This window comes from Aquila chrysaetos, chromosome 1, assembly GCF_900496995.4.
Source record: "Aquila chrysaetos chrysaetos chromosome 1, bAquChr1.4, whole genome shotgun sequence".
Classification (NCBI taxonomy): Eukaryota; Metazoa; Chordata; class Aves; order Accipitriformes; family Accipitridae; genus Aquila; species Aquila chrysaetos.
The window spans coordinates 51,935,134-51,949,402 of NC_044004.1; the positions used below are offsets into that span (position 1 = coordinate 51,935,134).

A 14,269-nucleotide genomic window follows, 5' to 3' on the forward strand; every position below is an offset into this window, starting at 1 on the left:
ATAGTGACAGATACCGAACATCATTTTTCTAAAAGGCTGACCTTGAAAAATCATAGCATCAGAGTACCAAAAAATGATACATAGTTCTAAAAGCTGTAAAATGTGAAACAACATGTACCTTATGACACTGCGGTTTAATATTCTGAGATGTCATCCCTATAACTTCTGAATCATTCTGTTAGAAGTAACGCTGAGAAATTGTGTGAGACAGAGAGGTATAAATTTTGATGCCAAAGAATGCTAATATGGGTAATTAGCCAAGTGTTTATATTCTGGTTACCCTTTTATCTTCTCAGTATTTATTGCAAAGGCTGCATTTTCAGAACTGAGTGAGGAGTTTGGCAATTTTTATCCTCCTTGACCAGAGCTTGAGAATATTTAGGCACCTAGCAGTACATTATTTGATATGATCATTGGAATATTTAGGAAGATGCTTTTAAAAGTCTATGCCTTAGTTCTGCTAAATATGGGGAAAGGCCTGCCTTTTTTCCAAAATGTGTCCACATATTTCAGTTGTAAACTGGGATAGAAAATGTGTCTTATGAAGTGAGATTAGTATGAGATTAAGATTCAGTCTGGGATGATTGTAGAGCTTGACTGTAATGTACATCGTTGTAAGAGAGCCACAGAGTGCTTTGAACTGCATTCTGGAAGTGTTTGAGATAGGCAGATTTTTCTCTAAAAATCAGAAGTAACTGCTTTTATGTGTCTTATATGTTCCAGCTGAGGGACCTTTCTCAAAACAGTAATTAGTGATTTTTCTAAAAGAGCATCCCTTTCATCTGTTTGCTGTTGGTGAGAAAAAGGAAAATGCCGGATGGGAGAAAAAAGTGTGGATTGAAGGCTATCTAGATTTGTATGAAATAGGATTTCAGGATATAACCTCTGTATGGAGCTAATAACATTTTTCTAGTATAAAAGGACGTATGTTTCCTACTGAGCCAAGTTATAAACAAATAAGAGGTTTTTGCTAAAAGATTTGTGAAGATCAAATTTATATGTATTTATGAGTGTGTGTACGAATTTTATAATTTTATATCTGTACATATATAAAAATATATGTGTATGTATATATATACATACGCATGATGTATTTATATGTGAATATATACACATACAGTTGCACACTCAAACACTGAAAATAAGTGATTTAAGGCTTTTTCTAAGACCCTGCTTTAGAAGATAAACCCTCAGGGAAGAAAGAAGGTACGTTCAGCTCTTCCTATAGAGGCTGGGGTCTTTTGCTTGGCTTGCAGAGCCTTCCTGATGCCCACAGTGTTATGTGGGTTCTCTTCTGTTAAGCTGGTATCAAGAAGTACAGACTCCATGGGACCATTTGTATTAGTTTAGGCTAATTCTACTATAGCAATGTCTTGAGCACTGCTGATGAAAACTAAGAAGATTAAACTCCACATAATCTGGGGATTTTTATATAAGTGAAGTTCAAATTACCATAAGCTCTTCAAATCATTGATCTGAGGATCGGTAAGAAGGGAAGAATAACTCAAACTAGCTGAAGTTGCAAATCTTTGGGTCCTTTTTTTTTTTTTTTTTTCTTTTTCCTTTTTTCAGTAAACCCCTTTAAAGATGCTTTGGAATAAGAAGGTGGTTCTTGTTCTATCTTCTTAAGGGAAAGAAGCTTTGAAAGAAGCTGCACAATTGTGTCTCTTCCTCAGTTAACATGCAGTTGGATTGGATTTATGGAGACTATTAAAATGCTTAAAGTCACTGATTGATTATTTGAATGCTATCTCACTATTTCAATAAAGATTGCTGTTGAAATAGAACTCTGTCTTAATGGCACTACCATTTTGCTAAATGTGGATATTGTAGCTTCTGATTTTTGTATCCGTTAGAAATGAGGAAATATATTCACGTTCAGTGGATATGTCCGGATACAACAGAAACAAGCCAGCAGGCCCAAAGTACCATCAAGTTGCACAGGTTTTCCTCCTATTTAACATTTACAAATTTGTAAGAAACTTTCTGTGGATTTTCAGACCTTATGGTGACCATAATTCTACTGACATTAAGCTTGCTTTTCTCCGTTGTCATCTGTGGTCCCCTTAGATGAGACATGCAGCTGTATAGTAAGTATTCCACAGGCTTTACGTTGACACCACTTGAGCAACTTGAGTTACTCTGTTTTCCTATGACATTCGTCTATAGGACTGGGCAGTTTTGAGTATGCCATCTGTCAGACTTTCTGATCTTTGTCAAACAGGATATGAGAACCACTTGTTATCTGGGAAGTGAAGTCTGTAATACCTGGGAGAAAATTAAGAGCAGCTTCCTAACAGTATTCTCAGCTGTGATTTGCCACAGCATCCACAGTTCATCTCAGACTTTTTGAAACAGGCTCTTCTTCCTAGGCTCTTCTCTTGCCTAGGAGTCTGGCTGGGTTTCACATCTCAGGCTTGGAATTTCATGACTCCATAGCCATGCTCAGAGGTTTGAGGTGACGTCTACGTGGGATGGTTCTTTAGTGCACAGCTGTACCACTGACATCCTCCAGAATGGAGTAGTCCGATTCAATTTGCCTGTACTGACAATCAAACCATGCCAGGGAATCGTTTGAAAGAGTGATAGCTGAGTTGGGTCAAGCCATTTCAGAAGTGCTTTAACACTGACTGACTACCAGTGCCCAGGAACACTTTCAGGTCTGGTTTTATTTAAGTAGGGACATAGCCAAAGTGTGTGTGTATGTCAGGCAAATTTAGAGCTCAGACAGGAGACGTATATTTAAAAGTGACCAAATTACTTTTAAAAAATATTTTACATTGATAATATTATAGATTTAATATTGTCATTTAAATGAAATACATTGTCTTTAGTCATTAAAATAGACCGTTCGAGGCTATTTATCCCTGGTTTCAGAAGCTTGTCAAAGATAACATTTGCCTGTAAAATGTTTTCAGTACAATAAATACATCTTTGGAAGGTGGAGAGGGCTGGCCAACTGTAAGGAGTTCCTGCACTACCAGTCGAGGAACCAGTCCCTTCTCCAGCTTCAGAGGTAGAGGTGTTTTGTGAGTAGGGGAAACTTCTAATTTTAGTAAAACCTTTTTTTTCCTTGCTAAACTTCTACTGCTGCTTTGAGATGAATTGCAGTGGATTACCGTAATAATACTGTAATAGACCACGTGGACATTGTTAATAATGAACTTGATGAAATATCAGCTCTGGAATGAATTTAAAATGAGCTTTTTCCTGCAGCGAGTAGAAAGAATTGTATCAGACAGTGAAGAGTTTTTCTGTCACAGATCAGTTATATTCTTTTCAGATAGTTCAGAGGTACTATATGATCTGAATGCTCACTGTATACCAACTCTGAGTCACCATTTTCCAGTAGCAATTGAGTTAGATTTTAAACTCTTATGGCCATGAGTGGTAATATGTTATTATGGTGCTTTTCATACTTTAGTAAAAGGTTCTGTATTTGAAAAGATGGTAATTTTGTGTGTTGAGCAGTGTCATGTCAACATAAAGCCCACTGAAATCATTGAAAGTGTTTTCCTCAGTTGAAATTAAGATTTGCTGTATTTCCAGTACATTTATAGCTTATACATAAACTCTGTATCTCTTCCATGTAAGAGGAAATGATAGTTCTTCAAGAGTACTGCTTGTTTCCTTATCACTGGGGCAGCAGGGTATTGGTGTTGATACCAGGTTATTCTCCCTGATAATGTGCTGTAAAAGTCCCCTTCTGGGAGGCGCTACATCTTAAGTTAGTCCTTTCTCAGTATTGGGATGTTACCCCCATAAGATGCCCATTCAGGAGCATGAGGAAGATGAAACTTTGGTGGGACTTGCAAAGTGAACATCCAGAATATTCTAAGGAATAATTCATCTCCCAGCCTTCAGGCACTGGGCAGGAAAAAAGAGGATCTTGTATCATCTTACTTAATTTTAATAATGTGCTTTTCTGGCTACATAAATCTTACTCGTGTAGATTCCAATAGTTTGAATATGGCTTCTTTTATAAACCCTTAAAAGTGGCCTGTGTTATGAAACTTCAATTAAAAGTTGTTTTTTCTTTGCATGATTTATACCTGAGGCTTCTTTAATAAAGGCTATGAATCAGCAGTGGCTTAATATCCCTCAGTTAGAAGCACCTTTATCATCCACCTCAGATTATTATTTTAAAGGATGCAAAATATTCTACTCACAAAGTTGTTTCAATGTATTTAAAAATTAAACCAGACTAATTTCATTGAAAGTCTTGAAAAGCCTGGATTAGAAAATTTTAATTTTATTGGCCATCATCAGCATCTGTCTATATCCGTGACCTTTGTGGTGCATTTCTTGATCTAACATGTTGTCCCTACTGCACATTACATAGCTTGCAAAATATAAAAATGAACCATCCATAAAACATAATTCTAGTAGCCTCATTTCCAATTTGTTAGTATGGCATTGGGAATTGCTTGTCTTGAGAAATCACATTAATCCCATTTTGTATGTGGTTCCTATGAAACCAAAGTTAACTAAGGAAAATTTCAGGCAGAAAAATATCTGTTGTCCTTCCAAAATATGGCCATGCTTAAAATTCGGGATCAGTTTTGTGTTGCATGAAAATTCAAATGGAAGAGAAAATTGGAACTATACATTAAATGAAAAATAATTGTCATTTTCTTCACCACTTATGCTAACATCTTTAATTGTAGTGAATTAGTTTAGTAGGAATATGGGCGTCATGCATTGCTGTTACAACGCTTTTGTAATTTAGTAGTAATTAATATACTACATTACACAGTGCAGCCACATTCTCAGATTTATTCTCCATTCAGAGTGTCCTTTTTCCCTGCTGGCTGAAGAGAAATAGGTGCGACATTAAAAGTTGTGAATGCTTTCATGCCAAAAAAACCCCTTAGTGTTTTTACTTCCGTCCTGTTCCACCAAAATGTAAAGTAATCTCTAAATTATTTTTCTACTATTAAACTTTTGGCTGATTGTGGCTGATTGAATCTATGACCTCTAGATCATAGAATTACACAGGTGGGAGGGGACCTCTGCAGGTCTCTGTTCCAAGCCCTTGCTCAAAGCAGGTCCAATTAGAGCAGGTTACTCAGGGGCTTGCCCCATCATGTTCTGAATATCTCCAAGGATGGGTATCCAGCATCTCTGAGCCCCTGTTCCTTTGTTTGACCACCCTCATGGTAATAAGCAAGTAAATAAATAAAGTTCTTATATCTGGTCACAATTTCCTGTGTTCCAGCTTCTGTCCATTGCCTTTCATCCTGTTGCTGTGCATGGCTAAGGGTAGCCTGGCTCCATCATCCCTGCACCCTCCCAGTGGGGACATAGCTCTTGTTAGCAATGAGATTCCCTTCACCTTCTATTTGGAAGACTGAGGAAAGCTGGCTTTCCTAGCTTCTCCTCATTTATTGTGCACTCCAGCCCCCTTACCATCTTGTTGGTCTTTGCTGGACTTGCTCCAGCATGGCAGTCTTATATATATCTTGCTCTGATATTAAAGGAAGATAGTATGTATGCAGCAAAATAATGGTATTCTGTTACCTCCAAAGTCCATCAAAATCTTTCTGAATCTTTTCATTGTCTTTAATGGATTCTCAACCACTACTTAAGGTTGTTTTGTTTCATGTTCTGCTTAAATAGCGTCAATGGTAACCAAACTTCAGAGTGAGTACAGATTAATTAAATTTCAAATTCCATTTTATAGAATAGCAGGTTCATCTTATGCCACTGGGCCAGCCCGGAAGGGAGTATTTTCTTTGGTGGTTTTCTTTTCTTTTTGAGTTCTAAGTCAAAGCATATGGAAGAACATGATTTAGCTTTTGAAAGTGCATGACAGATTCATTTTTTATTAAAGCTGAGCTGAAATAAAATAGACCCATAACAGTTTTGCCCATAGGATATTTTGTTTTAAAAAAATTGCTTTCTTTTGAAGGGTGTGGCATAGAGCATGGTTTCAATTTCTGTAGAAAATGGTACATTTATAAATGCATATTTTATTGCTAACACCATATGGCTGTATGTACATTATAAAGGCCATTCATGCTAGCAGGCTCAACAAGTGAATGTGTAATGTGTCTTTAAACTCAAAGGAACTAAAAGCCAAAAATTATTTAGTTCTCTTTCTTTTACATATTTCAGAGTTGATCTTTCTGTTTTCTCTTGTAAGGAGCCTATCTCTGAAGCTGTCGAAGGACATAGATCAAGGAGAAGCCAGGTACCCTCGTGTTAGCCAGCTGGCTGGCAGCCCATCTGTGGAGTGGCCTTTTACTGGTCTGGAGGAAGGCGGAGGCATTGAATCTTTGCCCTTCAGATTGATGCTGCAAGACTGCACAGCTGTAAAGACATTGCTTCTGAAAATGAAGAGGGTTCTTCAAGAGGTAATCACCCACTCATTTGTTAAATTAATAGCTTTCGGCATTAATGAGCTAAGCGGCAGAAAAGGATCAGAAAAGTTTATGGACTTGATGTGTTTTAATATGTCTTGACTATCTGGAATTGATGCAGAAGTATAAATAGTAGTACCTCAACATGGTGGAGGTCAGAAAGTTTATACTACAGCAGAATTTAACTGATACTGCCATCTCAGTGTGCAGAGTATAAAGCTTCTCTTGAGCTTTTACCAAAAAGGGGGCAGGGGAGAGGAACTGCTTTAGAGCAAAATAAATTGTATTTTTTTTCCTCTAGTATTTTAGAGCTTTTCAGTTTTCTTACTACATTTGTTAATCAGTATGAAGTTGCATGCAATTTATTCAGAAGAGAGATGCAAAGGAAAAAAATGATCTTTTAAGTAACAGTACTAAAATTAAAGCTTACTAGCTTAAGTTTGTAAATGATGGCCGAAATCAGATTTCTTAGGCTGTTCTAACGATTTCAAGAGTCCTGGCTTGTCCTGTCCTGCTATATTCTCCTGCTTCCCCCCTGAACTGCTGGTGTTGCTTTGAAAACTTTCTTTTGCATCCAGTTCCCTTTAGGATTTTAGAAGAAATCAAATTATTATTGGGTTGGCGGTTTTTTTGACACTTTCCATCTGTGGAGCTTTGATTCAGATACATGCTTTACATGAGTTAAGCTTCGTGTTAGTGGACTGCAGTGTGAGTCTTCTTTGAGATCTACAAGAAAGATAATTTTTTGTTTGTTTGTTTTGTTTTTAATCTATATAGTTCAGAGAATTACAGAATAATTTAGGTTCAGAGGGCTCCCCGGAGGTCCAACACCTCTACTGAAAGCAAGGCCAACTTAGAACAGGTTAGGTCCCTGTCCATTTAAGTTTTTGGTACCTTAATGGGGTTTCCACATTGTCTCTGGGCAAGGGTTCCAATATTTGACTACATCATTGTAATTTTTTTCCCTAAGATATAATCAGAATTTCCCTTGTTGCAAGTTCATTGTATGATGACGTGCTAGTCACTTAACTGAGACGTTTAAATAACAAAATAAGGCTTTGGCAAGTTTGGGTTTTTTTACTGCTCACTTCTTGATCATCTGTATCTAAATTAAACTAATTGTTGTCCTGTCTGAGAAGGTTTGTCAAAGGTTTAGCCATGATAGTTATCCACTAGTCCTCCTAAATAACATGTTTTTGCTGGATGGCAAGCCTCATGCCTTCCAGATTCTTTCCATTCACTAGAAGCTTTATGTGTGCTGTTGGGCTTCTTAATGGACTACTGTTTTGCTGAATCCAGAATTGAAATCGTTCATTCTCCATCAGTTCCTGCTTATATAATGTCAGAATACAGAGTGAATTTAAAGGTTCTTGTCCACTGAGAAGGATTTGTAACCCTATTATATATGGAAATAAATAATAAGAATTATAGTATTACATGACATAGCAGTTGTAACATTCAGCTGGTAATATTGGCAGCATGCTCTGTAGCTTCTAGTGTGAATAATTCTATGTTTTGCTCAGAAAAGTTCTTTTTTACCATGACAGTAAGCATAAGAATTTTATTTTTAACTTAACAAGTTCCGTTAAACTTGTGTAAGAATCTACTGTGACTTTCTGTATGGGGATATGTTGTATCTTATAGTACTTCATCTTTAAAAACATTCACCAGGTGATCTCCACAAAAGGAACACAAGGTATTTCATGCGACTCACTGGAATTTCATGTCCAGTTACTAATACCTCCTTATGTAACTCATATTGATTTTATTTTTTCATCTTGCATGATTCAGTCTTTTACTTACTTGTTCCTCTGCACCACATAATTTCCATCTCCCCATCTGACTGTAACACAGTGTGATTCTGTCCTTTACTTTTCTTTTTGTCTTGCCTTCTTTATGAAATCAAAATGGTCTTTTTCTACTTCTACAGTTGGATGTTATATGTGATGCATCTATAGTATATACATGCTGTAATTTACCTCCCTGTTTTTCAGCACATTTGAGATGGAATATCCTAGTAGTAGTACACATTGTTCTAGTACACAGCTAAACAAAACTCTTACATAGCTAGAATGAAGCGACCAATCTGATGATTATCAAAAACTTTTGCTATGTCAAGTTGTTATTTGTAGTTTGGTTTTTAATAAGCGACTTGTATAATATCAGTGATAGAAAAGATATGGAGAATACTGTAAAATGGTGTGGGAATGCCCTTTTTAGTAGCCCCATCTGAGAAACAGCTGTTTGATAGGTAGTGCAATATTCTAGTTCTACTGATTATAAATACACAGACTATTTCTTAAAACAAAAAATTACTTTTCAAGGTCATTGTTAAACTACACAGTTTTCATATCTCCATAAAGAGATAAAAAACCTGTCTACTATGCAGTGGGCATCATCCATGGTATAATTGCAGGAGAGTGAAAGAGCAGCAGCGACAAAATATTCATAAACAGTCTTTAAAACACATTAAAATATTAGGAATTAAACCAAAACCGGAGTATGATTCAAAAGAACATAAGTAGCTAGTTTGAACAACCAACGAGAAGATGACCTTGAAATATATTACAAATTGATTTTGGAATGACATAACTTGATTATCTTCAGAAATACAGACGTTTATACATTTATGTCACTTTTAAATTATTAGTGAAAGATTCCAGGAAAATATAATTTCATCAAATTGAAATATTGTGTTGAAGAATCTGATAAATAAGTCATCTGAGCATATTTGCCGGGCAGTTTCCATGGAGAAGGTACCCTACTTCCATTGTAACTACATGTAATTTCTTCATCCAAAAATCACTTCCACTCCAACCAATATTATAAATCAAACTCACAACAGTACAGAATTAAAAGACATAAAAGAAAAATTCTTTCCTTACCATGGAACTCTCATGTATTTTTAGATGTAGTCAAACATAGTCTGGCAGGCTTATAAGGTATAGAAGTGAAATATTTTATGCCTATAACAGTATAAAATAAGTATATTTATTTATAAAAATAATATGTCACATGTTGTCATTCACTTCAAAAATATAGAAAGCATACAATCTACGGGGGGAAAAATTACACAAGTTGTCAGAAAAAAAGCTGCAGTATTTCTGTTTTATAGCTGATGATACCCGTAGAAGAAGAAATTACAGTAGTGTATACCTCTATTGAAAAATAACATATTAATTGAGTTAAAATATTAGCCCCATTATTCAATATAATCCTTCTTCTTAAGCACTGAGCACTGCTTCTAAGGAATAATTTAATTATGATCTGCCAAAATGTAATACTAGCTAGTACAATATGGGTTTTTTTTGTTGCAGTTGCTTGTAATTGAAGAATCTAAATGAAAAAACTGCATACAATATATGCTGTACTGTGTAGCAGATTTATAAAGCTGTGAGTTTAGCTTGTTATTGGTCTTATCATGTAAAGGGAAATTGAAGACATGGCAGTAACTTGCAAGATTGAGAATGTTATTAGGTAATGTATTTAGTAAAAGACTAATGAATGATCATTCAATTAAGAGAATTAATTACCATTTCACTTTCAGTTAAAAAGCCTTGAAAATGTCTACTAATAATTCTTTATAGTTTTGGCCATTCAAGTCTCATAAGGCAGATTGTCCCCTAATGTTTTGAGAACCTCATTGAACAAAGCTGAAAAGAGTTTGGAGGACAGTGGCACGTGAGGAAGCTCAGTGATCCACCAGAAATCAGTCCAGAAAGTATGTCCGAATCTGTTCTGCAGCTTTTCCTCATGGATGTTCCATTTCTGACAGACAAATCTGCAATACATGGAGTAACCAAGACTTGTGGGCTGCAAAGTTTCATTAAAAAGCATTACCAGAGATTAGCAGGATAGGCAGCTGGATAAAAGCCGCTTCAGCATATAAGACAATACAAGCCTGTCTGTGATTTACAAGTAGTTCTTGGTCTCCCTTTTCTCTCCATCTCACTGATGTTTATTGAACTGTTTTTGTTTTCCTCAAAGTCTATTTGGTGTTTACCTTTTTCTCAGTAATAACTCCTCTCATTCAAAAAAAAAAAAAAGACAAGAAAATGGGGAGTTGGGTGGATGAAATTGATAGGTTTGCCTTCTCCTAAGCAGTGGATTCTTCACTTTTTGACTTCAGGCAGGCCTTTCTGCTCTGCACTGGTCTTCAACTCAGAATCTGCGTCAACTTTTCTCCCCCACATGCTGTGCTGTACTTTCTATGTTTTGTTACGTTTCTGGCCACTAACTGATTGCGCGTAGTCAATGAGCTTCTAAAAATTAGACTGTAGCTTCTTCCTCACTTACTGCTATAAACAATAATGAATATATAATGCCTCTTTCCCAAACAATATATGGGCTTTCCTGAGCTTTTCCAGATGAGACTGAAATTATTTCCGTCTATTAACTTTTTTATGGTTTCAGTTATAGCTAACTGAGGCAATGTCAAAGGCTGGCTAATTGAGAGGACATTTAAGAGCTTTGCCTTTGTTGAAATCATTGGTAGAACATTTCAGGCAGAGACATATGAGGAAAACTCATGGTTTTGGTTTTGTGCCTGGCAAGAGAGGGTCTTTGCGCTGAAATAAACATAGTGAAAAAATACAGCTGTTTTGGGAAGGAATCTGTTTAGTCAGTGGTAATGGGTTTTTGTTCAAACTTTAGATGTTGAGCTTGTTGATTAATTTTACTGCATGTCCCAGTAAAAAGAAAATCTTGCCCACATTTAGGCTTATTTGTACAGGTCACATTTTCCCTGTATTCTTTATGAAATATATAGGTTATCAACTACTTAATTCTACTCATAGATACTTTTATGGGGCTATCAGAAGTGACCTTACTGGTTGCTAATCCAGAAAAGTAAGATATTTTGTCTGTATGTTTGTGTAATTTGTAATATAAATTATTCAGTGCATGCCCATGCTTCTTTCACAGCTCTGCAAAACACCATGCAGGCTGTGGAGCTTTAGAAATTGAAGCTAATTGCTATGATTAGCAATAGGGATAAGTCACTCTGGACATATACTGCATACTGTTTTTACTAATTAATCATTTATTTTACTGAGTGAAATTGCAGCTGTCTGTGGCTGTCATTAAAACTTAATGTATCCAATACAGTGTTTTTAGATTGCACTTGAAAAAATGAGAAATGTGGAAAATTATGTCAAAATCACTGTGAGACTGGCCATGACAGTTGCCTGAGACCTGGGGGACAGAGTGAGACCACTCAGTCTGCAATTAGCCTGTCAGATATCAATGGCTACATTACTTCTCTGCATGCATCTTTCACCTCATCAGTAAAATAAGCATAATTATAGAGTCTTCTTTTATGCTGCACTTGCAAGCTACTAATGGAATGTACTAAGAAAAAGCTAAGTGTTCTTTGCGATATTTTGTAGACTGATTGCTAAGCAATATGGAATTGGCCTTAAACTATGGGTTTTAAAGATATTAAAGCTTTTCCTGCAGTCCACTATGAAATGTATTGTTTACTAATATTGTCTGTTAGCCACTTAGGAAGCAATATCAAGTTTAATACACTGTGAAATACTGCAGGTTTTCTTCCTTTAAGTAACTTTGTAATTAACCACTGTAGCATTGCTGATTTATTCAACAACTCTGCATTTAATGCAGTCCCTTTTATCAAGTAATTCATGCTGGAAATTGGTAATTCCTTCATTTCATGGTGTGTTGACACTGCATATACCCATAAATTTAAATAACTAATAATAAAAATGTACTAGATTTAGTAATAGGATTTAACTTTATCGTATTAAATTGCTTTTTCACTTGGAAATATACATTGGCATACCCTTGCCCAGCTGCCTGCAAAGAGAGTGCAGAACACCCCATTGCACACTTTGTGTATATTTTCTAGTAACATATCTCAGGGTAACAGAGAATATTGGGAGCTGGTGGATATAATCAGATGTTCTTTTTGGCAGTGAAGATGTTTTATTCTAAGTTTACCAATTATAAGGCATTTAATAAGAACAAACAAACCCAGTGTTTGTTATTTAGCTTGATATTCTTGAGGTACAAGAAAACTCTTTTTTCCCCTACATTTTTTAGGCAAGCTGCATAGGACAAATACCATCTCCAACATTGTCATCATGTGTGGTGAACTTAGCTGAAATAGGTTGTAATGCTGCAATTCCAGTCCCAGTCCTATTGCTTAGGTTTCTTAGCTGAATAAGCGGTAGTTCAGATAATTAAAAAAGGTTCTGGAGAACTGTCAGACTATTTTGGTGTGTGCAATAGAGATTTCAGTGTGTTCAACATTTAAAATTTCTCAAGACTGTTAACAGTTGTTTAACAGTACTTGGGAAAGCCATTTACCTAGCAGATCAAGGCATGTTCTCCAGTGATTCATTTAGAAGATCTCGTTTGGTAGAAGTTCAGCAGTTTGGGGAAGGGTTAAGAAAAAGGTTGTATATGTCTGTATCTTAGAATCAAATACTCATTTAGGTTGGAAAAGACCCATAAGACCAAGTGCAACCATAAACCTAACACTGCCAAGTCCACCACTAGTCTACGTCCCTAAGCACCACATCTACATGTCTCTTAAATACCTCCAGGGATGGTGACTCAACCACTTACCTGGCAGCCGGTTCCAATGCTCGAGAACCCTTTTGGTGAAGAAATTTTTCCTCACATCCAATCTAAACCTCCCTGGCACAACTTGAGGCCGTTTCCTCTTGTCCTGTTGCTTGTTCATTGGGAGAAGAGACCCACACCCACCTCGCTACAACCTCCTTTCAGGTAGCTATGGAGAGCATTAAGGTCTCCCCTCAGCCTCCTTTTCTCTCCAGGCTAAACAACCCCAGTTCCCTCAGCCATTCCTCATAAGACTTGTTCTCTAGACCCTTCACCAGCTTCGTTGCTCTTCTTTGGACACGCTCCAGCACCTCAATGTCTTCCTTGTAGTGAGGGGCCCAAAACAACACAGTATTCAAGGTGCATCCTCACCAGTGCTGACTATAGGGGGACGATTGCTTCCCTAGTCCTGCTGGCCATGCTATTTCTGATACAAGCCAGGATGCTACTGGTCTTTTTCGTGACCTGGGCACACTGCTGGCTCATATTCAGCTGGCTGTCGACCAACACCAAGTCCTTTTCTGCTGAGCAGCTTTCCAGCCACTCTTCCCCAAGCCTGTAATGTTGCATGGGGTTGTTGAGACTGAAGTGCAGGACCTGGGACTGAGCCTTGTGGAACCTCATACAACTGGCCTCAGCCCATCGATCCAGCCTGTCCAGAACCCTCTGGAGAGCCTTTCTGCCCTCAAGCAGATCACCACTCCCACCCAACTTGGTGTTGTCTGCAACCTTACTAAGGGTGCAGTATTCGATCCCCTTGTCAAGATCATTGATGAAGGTATTACACAGAACTGGCCCCAATACTGAGCCCTGGGGAACACCACTTGTCACCAGCTGCCAACTGGATTTAACTCCATTCACCACCACTCTTGGGGCCTGGCCATCCAGACAGTTTTTTACCCAGCAAAGAGTACACAGCAAAGAGTACACCCATCGAAGCCACGAGCAGCCAGTTTCTCCAGGAGAATACTCTGGGAAATGGTGTCAAAGGCTTTACTCAAGTCTAGGTAGACAACATCCACAGCCTTTCCCTCATCCACTAAGTGGGTCACCTTGTCATAGAGGGAGATCAGGTTAGTCAAGCAGGACCTGCCTTCCATAAACCCATGCTGACTGGGCCTGACCACCTGGTTGTCCTTTATGTGCTGTGTGATGGCACTCAAGGTGATCTGCTCCATGACCTTCCCTGCCACCAAGGTCAGACTGACAGGCCTGTAGTTCTGCAGGTCCTCCTTCCAGCCATTGTTGTAGATGGGTGTCATGTTTGCTAACCTCCAGCTGACTGAGACTTCCCTGGTTAGCCAGGACTGCTGATAAATGAT

General features: G+C 37.5%; 1 protein-coding gene across 2 annotated transcripts in view; it reads left to right on the forward strand.

Annotated features, from left to right (window-relative positions):
• The window catches only part of CCSER1 (coiled-coil serine rich protein 1), a 723,061-nt gene that overhangs the window by 278,843 nt on the left and 429,949 nt on the right, over positions 1–14,269 (forward strand). For both annotated transcript variants that reach the window (XM_030016667.1, XM_030016693.1), the window contains exon 6: positions 6,146–6,356. In XM_030016667.1, the coding sequence (XP_029872527.1) occupies positions 6,146–6,356 (211 nt within the window). The remainder of the gene's footprint in view (positions 1–6,145; positions 6,357–14,269) is intronic.